A 21179-nucleotide genomic window follows, 5' to 3' on the forward strand; every position below is an offset into this window, starting at 1 on the left:
TGAACCATTGGATGGAAGATCTTCCTCTTCCCTCTGTCTCTCCTCCTCTCTGTATATCTGACTTTGCTATTTAAAAAAAAAAAAAAGAATCCATCCAGGTCTTCCAGGTAGGTGATGGGGACCCAACATGAGATCAGCCAACATGGCCACAGTAGGGGCGTCCTCCACTGCCTTTCCAGGTGAATTAGCAGGGAGATGGATCAGAAACAGAGCAGCCAGGACTCAAACCCATGCTCCCATGGGGGACATGCATGTCCGAGCTTAACCTGCTACACCACAATGCCTGTTCCCAGAGTAAACCTTGGAACCCCTGCAAACACACGGAGCCCACATGAAGCCCAGCGTCTACAGGAGCAGATGGGCTGCTGCTACATGGGGCCATGAGGCCTGTGACTGGCAGTCCATGCTCAGCAGAGGGCGCGGGGCGGGGGTGCAGAGGAGGTTAGGTGGGACACAGCGGGTAGTTAGACAGCTGCTCTTGGTCCCCCCAGGGACAGCCAGTGGGACCAGAGGGTGAAGTTAGGTGGCCTAGGTGGCCGGCCCTGTTAACCTGGGCAGAATGGGAGCATGGTAGCAGCCTGCAGCCCATTGCTATGACCACAGGTGAGTAGCTGCAGGGGGACGGGCCGGGTTCAGCTGGCCTTGGGCTGCCCGGCCCAATAGCCAGGCTCTGTGTGGCTGGAAGCGGCTCTGAGGCCACACACGGAAGCATGGTGGAAGAGGTGGGGGCAGGACGGTGTGCACGGCACAGAGCGGGCTCCAGTTCTTCCCAGATACAGATCTCTGGTTTCAAAGGATGCTGAGAACTGCCCGCAGCACCCACAGCCCTGCTGTTTGTTGGGTGCACGGTGGAGATGGAGACATGGACATGGCTCTGTCCCCCAGGAGTGACACACTGGGGGAGGTGGGGACACAAATGCAAAATAAAATGGGAGCCAGGCAGGGGACTTGGGACGTTTATGCAAAAAGGTGCTAAAAGGAGGTTTATTTCCACACCAAATATTTTGAATTGTGCGTTTACTTTGAGGTGACTTAAATTTTGATTGCATTTTCCATTAACTTTTTTTTAAAGATTTGTTTATTTTTGTTGGAAAGGCGGATATACAGAGGAGAGACAGAGAGGAAGATCTTCCCTCCGATGGTTTACTCCCCAAGTGGCCACAATGGCTGGAGCTGAGCCAATCTGAAGCCAGGAGCCTCCTCTGGGTCTCCCACGTGGATGCAGAGTCCCAAAGTTTTTTGGGCCGTCCTCGACTGCATTCCCAGGCCACAAGCAGATGTATGGGAAGCGGGGCTGCCGGGATTAGAACCGGCGACCATATGGGATCCCTGCGTGTTCAAGGCGAGGACCTTAACCATTACACTACGCCATCGCGCCAGGCCCTCCATGAACTTTTTGAAGCTTCCCATGTACTTGGCGTGTCTGAGGAAAAAAGGGCTCAGGCGAGGGGTCCCAGCTGTGTGCCCGGTGCCATGCAGCCCACTGAAGCAGAAAGGGCACAAGACGTGGTGGCTCAGAGCGTCCACTAGCCAAGTGCCCCAGGCCTCTGCTAACTCAGAGTTAAGGTCTCTGTGTCTCGGTTTCCCAGCTGCCATCTTCAAGCACCAGTGGGAGCCACCTGCTGGTGGGCGTTAGTGAGGTGGCCTCTGGGCACCCACTGCAGATGGCAAATGCAAAAGGCCCAAGGAACAGCTCCTGCTGGAAATACCCTGGTGTGGTCCCAAGGTGCCTCCGGGGCCAGACTTCACAGCCTAGGAGCAGGGAGCACCTCTGGGAGTTAGACAAGTGTTCCAGGGCTGTGGGTGGGGCACACGCAGCTCTGCAAGTCCCAGTTCCTTGCCAGTCTGCAGGACAGTCTCAGTAAATATGAAATGCCAGTCTGCAGCCTCGTGTTGTATGTGGCAGGAGGAACGGGAGAGGCAGTTGGAAGCCGCGGCAGAGCGGGTGCGAGAGGTGGAGACGCGCCTGCGCAATGTGGAGCTGCTCTTGCAGGACAAAGTGCAGGAGCTGACGCAGCAGGTGAGCAACAGCCCCAGCTCCCCAGCCCCTTCCACGCAGCTGAGGGACAGGCCAGCCCCAGCTCCCCAGCCCCTTCCACGCAGCAGGCAGCAAGCGAGAGACGTGCTGGCCCCAGCTCCCAGCCCCTTCCACGAAGGTGAGGGACAGGCCGGCCCCAGCTTCCCCACCTCTCCCCCTATGTTTTTTCCTGGTACCGTAGCCCCCAGCTGACCCAGGGAGAGACTGGCACAGAACCCAGAGAATCTGGTGTTGGATCACTTCCAGTGCCTGAGTCTGGCCATAGCCAGGAGGCTAGCCGGGACACAAGTCGTTGCGTCCTAGGGTGCAGAGTAGCAGGGAGCTGGAAATGAAGTGGAGGCGGGACTCACTGCCATGGTACTGCAGTATGGGATGCGGGCAGCCCACTACCTGGAGGAGCTGGTTTTCAGGTCATGCAGCCCCCCTGCAGGCATTTAGGGTTGTCTTTAAATTGTCACAACTGAGTTCAGCAGCTCCTCCCCTGGGCTGGGGCGGGCGGCGGGTGCGCCTGCACAGCAATTGTGTGCAGCCAGCCCATCTCCCGTCTCCCAGCTGGAAAGGAACGCGAGGTCCGACCTGCTGCTCAAGGAGCTCTATGTGGAGAACGCGCACCTCGTGAAGGCCCTGCAGGTGACCGAGGAGCAGCAGCGGAGGGCCGAGAGGAGGAGCCGAGGCCTGGAGGAGAAGGTCCGAGCCCTCAACAGTCTTGTCAACCGCATGGCTCCCGCTGCCCTCTCTGTGTGAGCGCAGACCCGTCCCTCGCACACAGGTGGAAGTCGCTTCCAGGAGTGAGCCTGCGTATTCTCCCACACTCCAGCCAGGCATCCGCGCACACCTTAGGGCCAGGATGGTCTGTGAGATGATCAAGCAGGTGCGCTGGAGCAGTTCGCGTTGCACCTGCACTGGGAGTTCTTGGAGTTGCAGCCACACCCCTGGAGTGGTGAAGGGATCCCTGGGCAGGTGGACCTCAGGTGTGTGGGCTCAGGGAAGCCATATTTATTGCAAATGAAAGGGTCACTGCAAGTTTGTACTCTATGAGGAACAATTTTATATATATATATATGTTTATATAAAATATGTATAGTTTTATATCTGAAATATATATAAATTATGCTACTTGTATTATTGATATAAAATCTTTGCAATAAACTGTTCTATGAAAATTCACTTGTAAATCTGTTCGTTATACTGTCTTAAATGTAGTTTAAGTTTTACAAGAAACACCTGCACGGCCACAACCACACCCTGAAAACCACCGTCCTCCCTGCCAGGCTGCTGTGCTGCCCAGCGCCCCCAGGCTTGCCCTGCAGCCACACGCCCCCCTTCCATGTGGGAGCTTAACTGCACACATTCCTGGGGGAACCCCAAGACTGGATGAATTTGCAGCATCAGTTGTTGGGTAGGGAGAGCTGGAAGCATTGGAATATGATCCCAATAAAGACACAAACCAGTGCTCCCTGCACTCGAGAACTGGGCAGGACAGGTACAGCTTACTGTACGACCCAGGAACCAAAAAGGAAACTGCAGAACATCCTGCTGGAAATGAGTAAAATCATCACAGCCTTCCCTGCTTCCCTCGCGAAGAGACAGATGTCAAGTCAGTACGCCCAAGCATTCAGTAAGCGAAAGCCAGTGCAGGGCACACCACCACCTGTCCCATGACCTGAGCCATGCAGGCCAGCCAGCTGTCTGGGGCACACACAGCACCTCAGACAACCACACACACAAAGATCTGCCTTCTTCCTACATACACAGGCACTCCACATGGAACAATGTTTTATTTTTATTTTAAACAGAATGTCAGGACTACAGTACAGTATATTACAAAACAAGGTAGGAACAATGACCTACAACACAGAAAACAGTTCTTTAACAGCAAACATGGTCTTGTCCAAGTCCTCCTGGCTGTCCTAGTGACAAGCACAGGGCAGGTGGGCTTCAGGCGCTCTCAGTAGTGGTCCCAGCAGCCCCAGGGCATACGCACAACAGCAGGAGGACACCACACACTCCTGCTCAAGACAGGACATGCTCCAGAACTCCTTGTCTGATCAACTGCTCACACTTCCCCCGGGGTAGAAAGTGCTGAGGGAAGAAGGGGGAAAGAGAGTAAGAAGGACTGAAGAATTCTAAATCACTTTTGCAGTAGTGAATGATTATATATTCCTTCCACTGCCACAGCCAAGCAATTAAATGCTAAACTTAGTGTTTGCTGTTGTAATCCACTGGAACTGATGCCCCTTACGGTGGGACTGAATTCTGATTTCCTCGTTTGCTAAATTAACTAGATTCCATCCCTGGGATGTGTGACACAGTTCACTCCAGCCCCTGCTCTCACACTCGGGTCAAGTGGAAACATGGATCGAGAACCCAGCCCCAGGCCTTGTCCCTGGCCGAGCCATCCAGTGTGAGCTCGCCTTGCCTCTCTGCTGCTCACAAAAATTTACATTTATTAAAAAAAAAAAAAAGAAAGAAACTCTCACTTCTGGACTAAAATAAAAGCTGCCAGTCACACTGACAAATGTACAGAAAGAATTGTGGTTACCAAATGTTTCCTTTTCAGTGGTTCACATTACACAAATGATCTATATCACTTCTATAAACAATCCTAAATGTGATCATTTTGGAAGCCACTTAATACCAACTTTAACTGGCTATAACTCAGAGTCTCCATTGTTGAAACTGAAGCTGGGCAGGCCACTTTGCGACTGGGCTCTAAGCATCACGAGGTGCACACTGAGCCGAGAGGCAGGGCAGGCCCAGGCTCAGGGCAGCGCTGCCAGAGCCGCCACAGCACGTGACAGAGAGCACAGCAAGCGGTGTGAAGTGATGCTTTGTCTCTGTGATCTGAGCTTCCTGTGAGAGTCCCCCAGAACTTCCGCCTCAGCTACTTGGGATGCACTAGTCTCTGACTCCTGTGAGGACACACAGGCACGACATCTTTACCTTAGCCAGAAATGAGAACACCCGCAAACATCTGTTTTTATAATATCAAACCCTGGGCCTGGCACTATAGCTGAGCGGCTAAAATCCTCGCCTTGCACGTGCCAGAATCCTATATGAATTAACGCCAGTTAACGTCTTGGCGGCTCGACTTCCCATCCAGCTCCCTGCTTGTGGCCTGGGAAAGCAATCGAGGACAGCCCAAAGCTTTGGGGCCCTGCATCCATGTGGGAGACCCAGAAGAGGCTATAAGCTCCTGGCTTAGAATCAGCGCAGCTTCGGCCGTTGGGGCCACTTGGGGAGTGAATGAAAAGACATAAGATCATCTTCTCTGTCTCTCCTCCTCTCTGTATTTCTGACTTTCCAATGAGAATAAAATAAATCTTAAAAAAAAAAAATCGAACCCAGTGTGGTAACCTAGTGGCTAATGTCCTCACCTTGCACACGTAGGGATTCCATATCAGCAGCAGTTCCTGTCCCAGCTGCTCTGCTTCCCATCCAGCTCCCTGCTTCTGGACTGGTAAAGCAGTCAAGGACAGCCCAAGACCGTAGGAACCTGCACCCGCCTGGGAGACCCAGAAGAGGCTTCTAGCTCCAGCCATTGCTGCCACTTGGGGAATGAACCAGCAGATGAAAAACCTTCCTTTCTCTCTCTCCTCCTCCCTCTATCTCTGACTTTCCAATAAAAAATAAATCTTGGGGGAAAAAACCCAACCTTCATTTTTGTAAACTACTAATAGCTCCAAAGATGCCAGCTTATTTGCATTAAGGAAATCAGCCCAATGATTGCATGGCCTGCAGTGCCAGGCTACCCCACATGAACAAAGCCCTCACGGGGATGTGCAGAACTGGACACCAAGGCTCTGCATTGAGGTGGCTTTTACTGGATCATTTTTCTCCCTATACTGTGTCCTCAGAAAACTTGAAGAGCATAAAAAATCAATTTAGCTAAGAGGACTTCACCTAGTATGAATCTGAAGATTTCTAAGGAAACAATAAATACACTGAGATTCTTCATAAAAAAAAATTAGCCTAAGTTATAGTCTTCAAATTTCTGTCTTTCCCTGCTAAATTCTGGTATGCTGAAAAATTCCGTAGGAAAAAAGATTTATTTATTTGTCTGGAAGGCAAGGTAGAGAGAAACAGAGACAGACGTTAAATCTACCAATTCACTTTCCAAAAGTCACAGAAGCCAGGGCTGGCGCGGCAGAAGCTAGGAGCCAGAACTGTCACCTGGGTCTCTGGTGTAGGCTCGCTCTCAGGCAAGGTGGCAAGGAGCTGGATTGGAAATGGAGCAGTCAAGACTTACCACGAGTTGATGTGGGAGATAGAGAAGTAGGATTTAAAAGTGAAGTACAGGTTTAAAATTAAAGCTTGGCCACTTTTGTTGATAAATTGGAATTCAAAGAAAAAAGGTAACCCCAGTAGTTTAACATCCCCAGATGATGATCTGCCACTTAACTAAAGCATGGGCCATCACGGTAATTCCCCTAGAAAACGGTTAGTGTGAAATGTAAGAATTACCAAGCAAATCAGCATTTTCTGACCATACAACATTTGCTTCTAGTATTAGCATATTACACTTAATGTCCAAGATGCAAATGATTATTACAAGGTGCTACTTATTTTACTACTGTTCCTAACAGTTCCACTATCAATCCTCTTAAAAACTGAAGAATATCTGAAGACAAAAAGAAATACCTGGCTATTTTTCTTCAGTAAGACCGAAGTGCCATCATCAATTTCAAATTCTCCATAGTCTTTTAGACACCGCACCTGAAAGGAAAAACAGATACTTAATCTAAATTATGCAATACACATATGCAGGAAAAGAAACAAAAACAGCATTCAGCAAACACCTGCTCGGTGCCAGTCCAGCACTCTGTCTTGCCCTTCCCTGTGCCCTCAGGCTGGCTGCTCCTGGGGAACTCGAATGCTCCAACCATCCCTTCTCACCCTCCTTGCTGCCTCAGGCTCGCCCGCTCCATCTGTCCCGCCTGACAGGGAGGGACAACAGCCAATGGTGCTACAGAACAACAGGCTCATCTTCCACCTTCAAACAGCATCCCATACGGCTGCTGGTTCATGTCATGGTTGCTCCATTTCCCATTCAGCTCCCTGCCTTTGGCGTGGGAAAGCAACAGAGGATGATCCAAAGCCTTGGGATTCTGGGCCCACGTGGGAGACCCAAGGGTCTTGGCTCTTGACTTTGGATCGGTACAGCTCCGGCCACTGTAGTCACTTTGGGAGTGAATCATTGGATGGAAGAGCTTCCTCTCTGTCTCTCCTCTATATATTTGACTTTGCAATTTTTAAAAAAAAGTCAGACCAACAGAAAGAAGCAGAGACAAAGAAAGCTCTTCTGTCCTCCTGCTCACTCCCCAAGGAGCCATAACAGCCCGAGCTGAGCCAATCTGAAGCCAGGAGCTAAGCGCTTCTTCTGGGTCTCCCATGTGGGTGCAGGGTCCCAAGGTTTTTTTGGGCTATCCTGTGCTATTTTCCTAGGCCATAATCAGGAACCTGGATGGAAAGGGAGTAGCTGGGACACAAACTGGCGCCTATATGAGATGCCAGCATTTGCAGGGGGAGGATTAGCCAGTGGCGCCATCATGCCAACCTGAGAAAGTTTTCAATAAATAGTCCAGGTCATCTCAATATCCTCATACAAAATGAAATCTGACACCTGCCTACATTCTACACAGAAAGCCAATCCCAATAACTGCAGAGCTCTCTGAAAGGCAGGGGTTCTAAAAGCTTACACCGAAAACAATGTTTAGATTTATTTATTTGAAAAGGAGAGGGGAGATGGGGAGAGAGGGGAGATGGGAAGAGAGGGGAAGGAGGGAGGGGAGAGAATGTGTGTGTGTATGAGAATGTGTGCCTCTATCTGCAGTGAGTGTGGGTGACACAAAGGTGTGGAGAGAACAGCTCCCCTGTTGGCAAGGCCGTGAGGAGCTTGCAGCTGTATGGCACAGCCTGACAGATGTCTCTCCAACCAACTAGACCCACTCTCACCCCCTCTGCATGGACACTCAGCCACCCCGCCAAGCATTCTGTAATCCATTGAGACATTGTTGTTTGCCCCGAGAGATGGCTTTTGCAACCAATGTGAGCCTGGGAGTTAATGTTGCTGACTATGTCCTGGTGAGTAGGCCTTTAACTGCACACAGGAGTACGTTCAGCCCATGCCGTTTCTGGACACCTTACTGTGTGCCTACCCATTGCCTCGGAATCTGGCCCAGACACGTAGCATGCCTTCTGGGAAACGGCTTGATAAGAATCCTACAAATTAGTGGAAGTGATGGGAGTATGAGCTGTACCGTTCCAATTTAGTGCATGGGCTGCCGAAGCAAGCACAGATCAGTATCTCTGAGGAACACTGATGAAGATGCCCTCAGCATGATAGTGCCAAACTGCATTAATAGGTATATTTAGCAGCATATTAAAAAGTTACAGACATGAGCAGCTGGGATTCCCAGAATGTGAGAATGTTTCCACAGGCAAACATCAATCATAATAAACCACATTAACAGAAGCAATTTCAACTGACACAGAAAAGACATTTGACAAAGTTCAATGCCCTTTCGTGATTCAAAACACTTAACAAACTAGGGAGAGAAGGAAATACCTCAACATAACAGGCCACATGTATGTAAAAACCGCTGCTCAACAATACCAAAGCCTTTCCTTCTAAGCTCACACAGGCAAGCATGCCTGCTTTTGCCACTAACATACAACATACAACTGAAGTTACAACCAGATTAATTAGGAAAAGAACAAGCTTCCAAACTGGAAAGGAAGAACTAATTCTCTTTACAGATTTCTTTTTTTTACAAGAAACCTCAAAGATTACACACATTCACACACACACACACACACACACACACACGTGTTAGAACTTGAAGTATCAATAGTCAAAACACAAAATGTTTCACCTCAACATACCGGTAATCTGAGAAGAAAATTAAAAACAAGCAAGGCCAGGCAGCGGAAGGCATGGCAGACAAGCTGTCAGCACAGCAGGGTCAGTTTGTCACTGGGAAGGGATGCACTGGGACACATCAACAGAGCTCAGCGGGATGAACACAGAATCACAGACAAGGGGCCCATGCTGTAACATTGTGGGTTAAGCTGCCACTTGCAACACAGGTATTCCATATTTTAGAGCTGGATGGAATCCTGGCTCCTTCCCTTCCAGTCCAGCTTCCAGTCATCTATTCTGGCTCCAGCTTTGAGCCTTCCCTGCCTTGGCTGTTGTGATCACCGAGGAATGAATCGGGGAAGGGAGTTTTCTGTGTCTTTCCTTTCCCCATGTTTTGCTTTTCACTGTATTACTGGAAAGTCAGATTCACAGAGAAGGCTCTTCCATCTGCTGTTTCACTCCCTAAGTAGCCACAATGGCCAGAGCTGAGCTGATCTGAAGTCAGGAACTTCTTCCAGATCTCCCATGTGGGTGCAGGGTCCCAAGGACTTGGCCCATCCTCCATTGCTTGCTCAGGCTACAAGCAAGAAGCTGGATGGGAAATGGAGCAGCCAGGATATGAACCTGCACCCATACGGGATTCCAGCACATGAAAGGGTGGACTTTAGTCATTAGGCTAACGTGCTGGGCCCTATGTTTTGCCTTTTAAATAAAACCTTAAAAATTAAACAAGAAACAGGGTCAGTGCAGTGGGAGAGCATGCTGAATCTCCACCTGAAGCACCGGGATCCCATGTGGATGCCAGTTACAGCGCCAGCTGCTCCATTTCCCATCCAGCCCTCTGCTACGGCCTGCTTAAGCTGCAGGGGACAGTCCAAGGCCCTAGACCTCGCACCCACATGGGAGACCAGAAGCTCCTGGCTTCAGACCAGCCCTGCTCTAGCCAGTGCGACCACTGACAGTGAACTAACACATGATAACTCTCTCTGTAACTGGCTTTCAACTAAAATTTAAAAACCTTTCAAATAAATAAATAACAACAAATGGCACTGGGGAAACTGACTCTCCACATGCGAAACAATGAAGTTGGGTCACGCCCTAACATCATATTTCGAAATTTATTCAAAATTAGCTCAAAGGCTTAAAAAATATGCAAATTACCTATCTGATTAAGGTATTACTATTCAGACTATACACAAATCTAGTGAAATTGCACACACACACAAAAAAATTTCAAGAGAGGCAAAGAACATTTCACCAAAGACATATAAGTGGCTAAAGAGGAATCAAAGTGGCTCAACACCACTAGGTGTTGGGATAATTCAAGTCAGATCACTAAAATGTACCACGTCACACATCCTTAAGAATGGTTGTGATTGAAAAGGAACAAGCACTGGTCATACGTGCAGAACCTGAAACCGTGAGCACTTCAGGTAGGAAGGAGCTGTATAAACACGGCCTGCTGCAGAGGACGGCGGCTCAAAGTTGGAGTGCCCATAGTCTGTGTGGGACATGGGGTTGGGGACTGACCGGGCAGCTACAATCACCAGCGTGTGTGTAGGCTCATGCATGTGACAGACAGAACCTGAGCCTGTACTGGCTGGCACATGCAAAAATCAGGTCTGGGGTCCGCCCAGGCGAGGTGTCCTGGAGGACTCCCAAACTCCAGCCCCAGGAGGATCAGGGGACACATGGTCCGATCTTAGAATGCATGTTTACATGTAAACATTGTAAAAAAAAAAAAAAAAGTTTGGCAGACAGGGAGACCCTCTCCCAAGCCCAGACACAGGAGAAAAGGAAGGAAAGAAAAGGAAAATTGGAAGCATTCATTGCACCCATGCCAATGACCGTTCCCAACATATAGTCAGTGGTCCTCATGGGCATGCATCCTTGTCAACTAGGTAAATATCACAGAAAATAGAAAATTAAACTCATAAAAATGGCTAAGATGACAAAAACTTGTTTGGCTAACCCACAAACTTGAACAGTTTGTTTCATTCTGCCTTAAAATTTTAGGAATTGGGTCCAGCACAACAACCTAGTGGCTAAATCCTCCCCTTGTATGTGCCAGGATCCCATATGGCACCTGTTCATATTTTGATGGCTACACTTCTCATCCAGCTCCCTGCTTGTGGCCTGGGAAAGCAGCAGAAGACAGACCAAAGCCTTGGAACCCTGCAACTGCATGGGAAACCACAAAGAAGCTCCTGGCTCCTGGTTCAGATGGGCTCAGCTCTGGCCACTTCTATCACTTGGGGAACGAAACAATGGTTAGAAGATCTTTCTGTGTCTCCTTGCAGTTCTGCAGCATCTCACTTGGGTGCCACTCGTGTCCCGGCTGCTGTACTTCAACTGAGCTCTCTGATGTGGCCTTGGGATGCTGCAACCACGTGAGAGACCTGGAGGAAGCCACTGGCTCCCATTGAGATCAGCTCTGGCCATTTTGAGATTGAACCATGGATGGAAGACCTTCTCAGTCTAGCTTTCCTTCTCTCTGTTAAAATATTTTTGCCTCTCAAATAAAACTAAATAATCTTTAAAATTTTAAGACCTGGTTACCATTTATGCCTAATCTTATTTTGATAATAGGTAAAATATTTACATAATCTAAAACACAACATTCCTAAAATAGGTATACTCATAAAACTTTACCTGTTCTAATCTTCTGTCACCAACCCACAATAAGCATCAATTTCGGCTTTGGTTGGTGTCCCTGTGTTTTCAGAAGCCAGTAAATATCTATAAACACCCTTCACCCGAGCTCAGAGGCAGCAACCACCAGGTACTAAAGAAAACCCCGGGGTGGCACAGTGGCGTAGCAGGCCTGTGGCTCTGGCATCCCACATGGGCACTGGCTCACACCGGGTGCTCCATTTCAGACCCCACTCCCTGTTGTGTGGCCTGGGAAACAACAGAGGATGGACCAAGTCCCTGGGCCCTACACTCTGACGCAAGGGCCAGAAGAAGTTCCCGGTTCGGGACTGGCTCAGCCCTGACCATGGCAGTCATTTGGGTCATGAACCAGGAGATGGAAGAGCTCCCTTCTTCCCTCTCTCTTTCAAGAAAAATAAATTCTTTCAAGAAAAATAAATAGATCCTAAAAAAAAAGAGAGAGAGAGGAAAAAATCCACTTTTGAAGAATACACCTACTTCAATATATAAGCTTTTTGGAGGCTTCATATCCTGCGTGATGTCCAGGCCTTCATCTCCTCCCAGAGTCCTCATGTAAGTAGCAAGGGATTTTTTATACTGACTAAACCACTCCGTCTGTAAAAACAAGATGGGATTGGACAAAGTTAAATTAAGTTGTGTGCAAATTATACACTCAGCCTTTCAAAACCAGCACCTGTGTCAATATGCACCATTCTTGCAATCATTACAGACACGCAGGATCTAGGCACTGATCTGCACACTCAACAAAATGGACCAAAAATCTCTACTCTCACAGCTTACAACCTGACTTACTAAGCATAACCCTAAGGAAACAGATCATGGCCAGAAACACATCATGAAAATAAAACTAATACAGAAGTATAAACTCCAGCTACAGACTAATAGTACAGCAAGTGTCCCAGCCCGAACCCCACAGGAGGCTGGGCTCTCCTGAGTGACAAAGGCGGCTGTACATAGATAGAGCACTGAGAATAGGGACAGCATTTCATAAATGGAACGGTATCACTTCAACATCAACATTCAAAATGAACCTTGACTCCTCCATCACCCACAAGAAAATTCAACACTGTAAATCTACACAAGGTGAAGTGCAGCACTAACACAGGGTGAGGAGCCATCAGGATATTCATGAAATCCTCGGTGGACTGCCACAGACTCACCAAATCTCAAGTCCCACCCCAGGTGCCTTGGCAGTGCCAGATTAAACGATTCTGGATATGCCTTCCCTAAGACTACCCTGGAAAATTACCTTAGTAACATTAGGGCAGACAATGATTTCTCCAATTGGGTCCAAAACAAAACAAACATCCTCACTACACAGGGAAAAATTAGACTGGCCACATTAATAATAACAACCTACCAATAACTTTGTTTCCTACAAGATGCCATTAAGAAAATGGAAAGTCAAAAGCCATAAAGGTGCAAAATGTACGTATATAATCGACAAAGGGCAGAAAGCTGGATATGCTCGAGAACGGAACATTCCCCATTCTGGAGTTTCAGATGGGGATATGCTCTGAAACCCAAACCTTCCAGGTGTCACATCACTGCTCACAAGCTTCGAGATTTCAGTACCTGGTTGGGAACACGCAATCAAGGGTAAGAACAAGACTCAAATGTGCACCAGTCGCTGACTAGCTGAAATGTGCTAAAAAATTAGACTTGAACAGGAATTTAGAAAAAAAGATATGCAAATCATCAAAAGAGAGGTATGCTTAGAACCACTGATCACAGGAAAATAAAACCAAAATGAGGAATCATCGTATGCCAAGGGATGTGTGAAAGACTGGCAAATGCACATATCGGGCAAGGACTATCACACGACCGGTGGGAGTGTAAAGGATACGGCCCTTGGAAAAATCACTGGGCAGAATGAACTAAAAATACACACCCTCTGTAAATCAAACCGACTTCACTTTCCAGGGTACACGTGTACTGCCTGGAGAAGTTCTGGCTGTCACACACAGGGCACAGAAGAGCTGCTCTAATGAGGAGAGCCCAGAGGGATTGCTCAACACCCTCCAAAGCAACAGGGCAGCCTCACATGTCAACAGCCTTGAAGTTAAACCCCTAGACCTGAGGTAGCCATTCAGTGCAGTGACAAGGAGGCGACTTGGGAAGCCGTACCCCATATCAGCATGCTCAGGTTCAAGTTCCAGCTCCACTCCAAGCCCCACATTCCTGCTACTGAACCTATGAAGGCAGCCAGTGACGGCTCGAGGACATGAGTCACTGCCTCTCCTGTGGGAGATGCAAACTGAACTCTAGGCTCCTGGCTCCAGCACAATTCTGCTCTAGGCTCCTGGCTCTAGCACAATCCAGCTCTAGGCTCCTGGCTTCGGCATGGACAAGCCCAGCTCTAGGCTCCCGGCTCCAGCACAACCCAGCTTTAGCTGTGGGGACCAGAGAAATGATCTCCACCTGCAACCTTTCCTTCAGACAAAATGAAAATAGGGCCCGGCGCGGTGGCGCAAGTGGTTAAAGGTCCTCGCCTTGCACGCCCGGGATCCCATATGGGCGCCGGTTCTAATCCCGGCAGCCCCGCTTCCCTTCCAGCTCCCTGCCTGTGGCCTGGGAAAGCAGTCGAGGACAGCCCAAAGCTTTGGGAACCTGCACCCGCGTGGGAGACCCGGAAGAGGCTCCTGGCTTCGGATCGGCATAGTATCGACCCGTTGCGCTCACTTGGGGAGTGAATCATCGGACGGAAGATGTTCCTCTCTGTCTCTCCTCTCTGTATATCTGCCTTTCCAACAAAATGAAAATAAATAAAACTTCCTAAAATAAAGCTTAAGCTGAAATAATACCAATGATAAATTATAGTCTTTTTTTTTTTTAAAGATTTATTTATTTATTTATTGGAAAGTCAGATACACAGAGAGGAGAGAGAGAGGAAGATCTTCTGTCTGATGACTCACTCCCCAAGTGGCTGCGACAGCTGGAGCTGCACCAATCTGAAGCCAGGATCCAGGAACTTCTTCCAGGTCTCCCACACAGGTGCAGGGTCCCAAAGCCTTGGGCCATCCTGGATTGCTTTCCCAGGCCACAAGCAGGGAGCTGGATGGGAGGTGGAGCTGCCGGGATTAGAACCAGCACCCATATGGGATCCCAGCGTGTGCAAGGTGAGGACTTCAGCCGCTAGGCCACGCCGCCAGGCCCTGATAAATTATAGTCTATAACTCAACTAGAATAATAAAACCACAACTACATCAACAGAACAGAATCTCAAAAATATGAAGCTTAGTGAAATTACTGACAAAAGAACTCTAGGAATCCATATATGTAAAACTCAATAATGACCAATATTAAATTGCAGTGTTCAGGGATGCATCCTTACACTGCAAAATATTTTAAAAAGCAATGAGATGGGGGCCCAGTGCAGTGGCGCAGTGGTTAAGGTCCTCGCCTTGCACGCCCAGGATCCCATATGGGCGCCAGTTCTAATGCCAGTGGCCCCACTTCCCATCCAGCTCCCCGCTTGTGGCCTGGGAAAGCATTTGAGGACGGGATAAGTTCCTGGCTCCTGGCTTCAAACTGGCGCAGCATTGGCCGTTGAGGTCACTTGGGGAGTGAATCATCAGACAGAAGATCTTCCTCTGTCTCTCCTCCTCTCTGTATATCTGACTTTTCAATAAATAAATAAACCTTAAAAAAAAAAGATGGACACACAGCTGTGGGGCACGTCTACTCTGTGGGCAGTAGAGGGGAAAATGGTAGGTCCCTGGGAACTCTCATCATTAAGCTGTGTATTCTTCTGTACGTGTATACATCTATGCATCTGTGAAATTTCGTAACACTAAGGCTTAAAATCCCTCAAAAAAGTTAAAAGGGTTAAAGGTGTGGTGAGTATCCCCCATCTCTCTGGCTTCCTCCCCAGCTCTGTGGCTCCCGCCAGAGCCCAGCAGCCGCGGTGCCTTCCTTCCTCCTGAGCCATTTGACTTCTCTGCAATCACCTGATTCAATGACTGCACACAGATTTCATTACAAATATGAATCTGTACTGTTGATTACACAAACATCTGTATATACACACGTTTTGTAGAAATCCCCAAATGAAATACCTTTAATTCCACTAACAGGTGACCACAAGTATAAGAGACTATCCGTCAACAATAGTGTTCCACATAGCATTTAGAATCTCACCGCATACTACCCATCACGGTACATAATAAACAAACATGGGCAAAAATTGTTGAAAAACACACCAAAAACAAAGAGAAATGCCACTAAATCCTGTTACAGAACAGTGCCACAACACTAACTTACTTCTTCAGACGACATGTGAAACCGCAGGGTGTTGGGCAAGACGCTGCCGTACTCCCACCTGAGCGCTCTGATCCGAAGCAACCGGTCATACCTAGGATGTTGGCACATGTCAGAGGATGTGGGAACGAAGGGATAAGACAGCTGTTCTGAGGGAGAGGCCAGACTCCTCATGCAAACCAACCAAGTGAGAGAATGAGCACGTGGGGACTGAACCGATGCCAGGAAACCAGCGAAGCCAACAGCTTCCACTGGACTGACCTCGAGGCCAGCGGTCCCAACAGAAAAAGGATGCAGATGCAAAGGACTCATTTCTTGAAGAAATAACAAACTACTAAATACACCAAAAGATTTGGTGGTGAAGTGCCATGATGGCTGCAAAACAAAACACAATGGTGACCCATGAAACTCCTCACTCTATGGGATAAAACACGGTGAACCCTGAAAGACTGTTCACTCTACGAGAGGAAACACGGTGAACCACAAAACTGCTAACTCTGCGGGATACGATGGGTCCATGTGGTACATGCTATTATAGTACACACCTTACTTTCCCAACAATGCCATCTTGCGCAAACGTTTTTCTTCCAGAAAAAAAGAATTTAAAACTGTTACAAAGATGACTCAACCTTCCCATTACCCATTTGAACAGCTGAATTGGGAAGCAACAGTGAAAACCCTCCACTACTCCTTGCCACCCCAAATCAAACCGAGGGCACTTACAGGTAGGCTAAGGTGCAACGTCTGTTTCTTAACAAACAGCAGTGTCGAAATTTGATGGTTGGGATCAAATCACTTCGGCCACCTGACTTTGCTTCAGTCCTGTGAGGAGCATTTATTTAAACAACAACAACACAGAGTACATCTGAGTGTAAGTGAAAATTCCAAAGCCAATTTATATATTTTTATCAAATTATGGTTAGTAGTTATCATAAGCAAACATAAGCAGAGAATAAATACTTCCACAAAAGGATTTTACTGACATCAGAAGATGAGAAGCGGGGGCCAGCACTGTGGCTTAGCACGCTGGGCTTCCTCCTGTGACACCCAGCATCCTGTGTGGGCACTGCTTCGTGTGCCAGCTGTTCCAGCTCCAATCAGATCCCCGGCTGTGGCTGAGTGGGGAGGACAGCAGAGCACGGCTCAGGTCCTCAGGCCCAGCACCACGTGGACCCCCAGCTCTGGATCGGGCAGTGAGGCAGCACAGACCATCTTGCTCTCCTTGACTCTCCTCCACTCTGCCATGTACACAGCAGCGAGGATGTTTTGTTTTTTTTAAAGATTTATTTATATTTGTTGGAAAGTCAGACATATAGAGAGGAGGAGAGACAGGAAGATTTTCCATCCGTTAATTCACTCCCCAAGTGGCCGCAATGACCCAAGCTGAGCTGAGCCGATCCGAAGCCAGGAACCAAGAGCTTCATCCAAGTCTCCCACGTAGGTGCAGAAACCCAAGGCTCTGGGCCATCCTCAACTGCTTTCCCAGGCCCCAGGCAGGGAGCTGGATGGGAAGTGGGGCATCAGGATTGGAACTGGCATGCATATGGGATCCTGGCGCTTACAAGGTGAGGACTTGAGCCACTAGACTATTGCACCAGGCCCAGTCAGGTTGATTTTTGAAGACACTGACATGCCACCAGCTGCCCCACACCTGAGGTCCCTCTGCCACTTGCCAAGCTCCATCACACTGGTCTCTGAGTATCCTGCCCCCTTCATGACGTAGGACCTTTGTATGCACCATCCCCTCTGCCTACACTGCTTTCCTCCCACAATCCACTTCACTTTCTGTATTTGTTCATATCACATATCTTTCAGATAGGCTTTAACTTCCTCCAAACCGTAACAGTCAAACAAATATTTACTGGAACACCCACCACATGTAAACCACTGTTAAGTCCAACAGATACAGTACTCATCAGAAAACCCTTCTAGACCACAGTAATGTGCGCACGCCTGGAGCTGAGCAGATCCAGTTTACTGAACAGATTTCAACATCTTATTTCTTCAGTGGTTTTAAAACATTATTCTTGCTATAACTTACACATCAGACTGGTTTTGTTCGTACAAAATCTTCATCTCTTCCAGAACTTGTCTGATTCCATCCTCCTGAAACATAAACATACAAATATATAATTAAAAAACATATAAGCATAAAACACTGAAACACATTCATCAAGTCTTGTCATTCAGACACAAGGGGTGAAGTATCAAAAAACTGATGAAAGAGAAACATCAAACACAACGGGATAATTATTTTAAGAAGCAATTTAGGGGGCCCGGCGCGATAGCGTAGTGGTTAAAGTCCTCTCTTTGCACGCACCAGGATCCCACATGGGAGCCAGTTCGAATCCTGGTGGCCCCACTTGCCATCTAGCTCTCTGCCTGTGGCCTGGGAAAGCAGTCGAGGACGGCCCAAAGCCTAGGGACCCTGCACCCGTGTGGGAGACCTGGAAGAAGTTCCTGGTTCCTGGCTTCAGATCAGCGCAGCTCCATTGTGGCCATTTGGGGAGCGAACTATCAGAAGGAAGATCTTCCTCTGTCTCTCCTCCTCTCTGTATATCTGACTTTCCAATAAGAACAATAAAATAAATCTTTCATAAAACAAACAGTAAAGGTGAGCTCCTCAGGACGTGATCAGACTGAACTAGCTCTTCAGGACATGACCCTCAAGACTGATCCCTGCTGACCCTGACTCCTGCTGTCCCGACGCCAAACCAACTGGGCTCCAAGCCCTCAGAGCTCATGAGCCAAAAGATGACGTTTTCTTTACAGAGATGGTCTGTCTCAAGCTATTCTGTTACGGTCTGCAGTGCTCTACCAGCTTCCAAGATGCTTTGTGAGTGATGCCCTAAACGCTGCCAGGCTGCTAACCTACACACCCTGCTTTGTCCTTGCTGCTGGAGTGCCACACTTCTCTAGGGCCTTGGCTTCCTTCTGGGGCAGGGCGGCCCCTCTTCTTGGGTGTCCCTCCTCAGGACCACCCACCCCTGTGCTCCCGGGCCCCCACAAGGTGGCTACCCTATTTCAGAGGGAGGAAGAGGTCCGTGCAAGCGCCTCCAGCACTCCTCACTGGGCGACACCCCTCACCCTCCATCACCCTTGCAGGTACAGCTGGAGGGAGAAGAGGCAGGTGGCAAAGGAATGTGGCCGACAACAGTCAGGCCCGGACGAGGCTGCCAGGCGTTGAGACCCTGACCAGCGGACGCGGTCGTCGGGCTGCAGGACAGCCACCTGCCCCGGGAGGCCCCGAAGCCGCCCCCAGCCGGCCGCCCGGCTCCCGGAGACAGCGCACCGGGAGACCGGGGTATCTCACCAACGCCACGGCCCCCGGCCCCCCGGCCAGCCGCTCCGCCGGACTGACCCCCGGGTAGTCACCCCAGCCGGCCGCCCGGCTCCCAAGTCCCGCACCTGGATGCCGGGGTGTCCCACCAACGCCACGACACCACGGCCCCCCCCCAGGCAGTCGCCCCCTGCCAGCCGCCCGGCCGCACTCCCGGTACCACACCTGGCTACCACGGCACGGGGCATCCAGGCACCGACGCGTCCTCTTCCCTCTCGCCGGCCGAGCGGGAGCCGACCCGGGACGAGAGGGAAGAGCGCCGCGGGCCGGCCTCCCCACCCGGGGCGACACCCCGCTCCCCGTCTCCTCTCGCTCACGTTGAAGGCCGGCAGCTGTCCCTCAGGGGCGCGGTGCAGCTCGCGGACCAACTCTAAGGCCTTTTCGCAGTACATGGCGGCTCGCACGGGCCCCGGCCCCGCAGGAACCGCCGCCTCCAACGGCCGCCGCCTCAGCCGCCCGACGCCGAGTCGAGCCTTGGCGCCAGAGGCCCGGCCAATGGGAGCCCCGCTACGGCGGCCGGCCGGGGACAGTTGTCTCCGCGCGTAGCCGCGTGCGCAGACCGGCCGGCTCGAGTCCTTCCGCCCGACTGCGTCGGGCTGAGGGGGAGGGGGCGCCGGGGTCTGGCGGAACGGAAGGGGACGCCGGGGTCTCGCTGAGGGGGAGGGGGCGCCGGGATCTGGCTGAGGGAGAGGGGGACGCCGGGGTCTCGCTGAGGGGGAGGGGGCGCCGGGGTCTCGCTGAGGGGGAGGGGGGCGCCGGGGTCTCGCTGAGGGGGAGGGGGCGCCGGGGTCTCGCTGAGGGGAGGGGCGCCGGGTCTCGCTGAGGGCGAGGGGGCGCCGGGGTCTCGCTGAGGGGGAGGGGGCGCCGGGGTCTCGCTGAGGGGGAGGGGGCGCCGGGGTCTCGCTGAGGGGGAGGGGCGCCGGGGTCTCGCTGAGGGGGAGGGGGCGCCGGGGTCTCGCCGAGGGGAGGGGACGCCGGGTCGCTGAGGGGAGGGACGCCGGGGTCTCGCTGAGGGGGAGGGGGACGCCGGGGTCTCGCTGAGGGCGAGGGGGCGCCGGGGTCTCGCTGAGGGGGAGGGGGCACCGGGGTCTCGCTGAGGGGGAAGGGGACGCTGGGGTCTCGCTGAGGGGGAGGGGGCGCCGGGGTCTCGCTGAGGGGGAGGGGGACGCCGGGGTCTCGCTGAGGGGGAGGGGGCGCCGGGGACTCTTCCTCGCCAGGTGAGCCATGCTCTCCTCCCCTGGCGGCTGGCAGGCTACGAACCCATGCCCACCCACCCCCGACCCCCCCCCACATCCTTTTCAGCTTGCTTCCATTCCTTTTTATTTATTTTTTTTTTTCTAAAGCTTTAAGGAGCCAGGAGCTTCCTCCAGGTCTCCCACACGGATGCAGGGTCCCAAGGCTTTGGGCCGTTCTCCACTGCTTTTCCAGACCGCAGTGAGCCTCTAGCCTCTAACCACAACGTCCCCGTTCTTTTTTTCTTTTTCTTTTTTTTTTTTTTTAAGATTTGTTTAGTTATTGGAAAGTCAGATATACAGAGAGGAGGAGAGACAAAGGAGGATCTTCCATCCGATGATTCACTCCCGAAGTGACCTCAACAGCCAATGCTATGCCAATCCGAAGCCAAGAACCAGGAACCTCCTCCGGGTCTCCCACGCAGGTGCAGGGTCCCAAAGCTTTGGGCCGTCCTTGACTGCTTTCCCAGGCCACAAGCAGGGAGCTGGATGGGAAGTGGAGCAGCTGGGATTAGAACCGGCGCCTATATGGGATCCTGGCGTGTTCAAGGCGAGGACTTTAGCCACTAGGCCACGCTGCCGGCCCGTGTTTTTTGTTTTTAGTATTAAAGTGAAAGGGCCTTTTATTGGGCACCTCCTGGATGTTAGAGTATGTGACATTGATAACTTATAATTCTCAATTATCTCTAATGGTGGTTATTAAGGAAACTTGAAGGTCCCCAACTAACCCTGAAGCAGTTAGGCGAGGTATCTAGGCTAGCCATTTTCAGTTCC

General features: G+C 50.5%; 2 protein-coding genes across 4 annotated transcripts in view; one reads left to right on the forward strand and one right to left on the reverse strand.

Annotated features, from left to right (window-relative positions):
• NINL (ninein like) overlaps window positions 1-3153 on the forward strand; it is a 49759-nt gene extending 46606 nt beyond the window's left edge. Inside the window, exons 21-22 of the mRNA XM_040981028.1 lie at window positions 1907-2020; window positions 2591-3153. Coding sequence (XP_040836962.1) covers window positions 1907-2020; window positions 2591-2782 — 306 coding nt within the window. The 3' untranslated portion in view covers window positions 2783-3153. The remainder of the gene's footprint in view (window positions 1-1906; window positions 2021-2590) is intronic.
• A 648-nt stretch (window positions 3154-3801) lies between these two features.
• Window positions 3802-19617, reverse strand: GINS1 (GINS complex subunit 1). 3 transcript variants are annotated; one of them, XM_040981220.1, is made up of 7 exons: window positions 19491-19617; window positions 17875-17939; window positions 16557-16655; window positions 15837-15927; window positions 12051-12167; window positions 6680-6754; window positions 3802-4120 (listed from the first exon to the last, which is right to left on the reverse strand). In XM_040981220.1, exons 1-7 carry the CDS (start codon window positions 19563-19565, stop codon window positions 4052-4054), a joined length of 591 nt encoding a protein of 196 aa, XP_040837154.1. In that variant the 5' UTR covers window positions 19566-19617; the 3' UTR covers window positions 3802-4051. The 3 variants fall into 3 exon arrangements, with proteins under 3 accessions (XP_040837154.1, XP_040837155.1, XP_040837156.1); XM_040981221.1 differs by lacking the exon at window positions 19491-19617 and adding an exon at window positions 19339-19378; XM_040981222.1 differs by lacking the exon at window positions 3802-4120 and having other exon boundaries at window positions 6696-6754; window positions 12047-12167; window positions 19491-19614.
• Window positions 19618-21179: the final 1562 nt, after the last annotated feature.

The sequence above is a fragment of the Ochotona curzoniae genome, unplaced genomic scaffold (assembly GCF_017591425.1).
Source record: "Ochotona curzoniae isolate NIBS_2020 unplaced genomic scaffold, NIBS_Ocur_1.0 contig_3520, whole genome shotgun sequence".
NCBI classification, from domain to species: Eukaryota; Metazoa; Chordata; class Mammalia; order Lagomorpha; family Ochotonidae; genus Ochotona; species Ochotona curzoniae.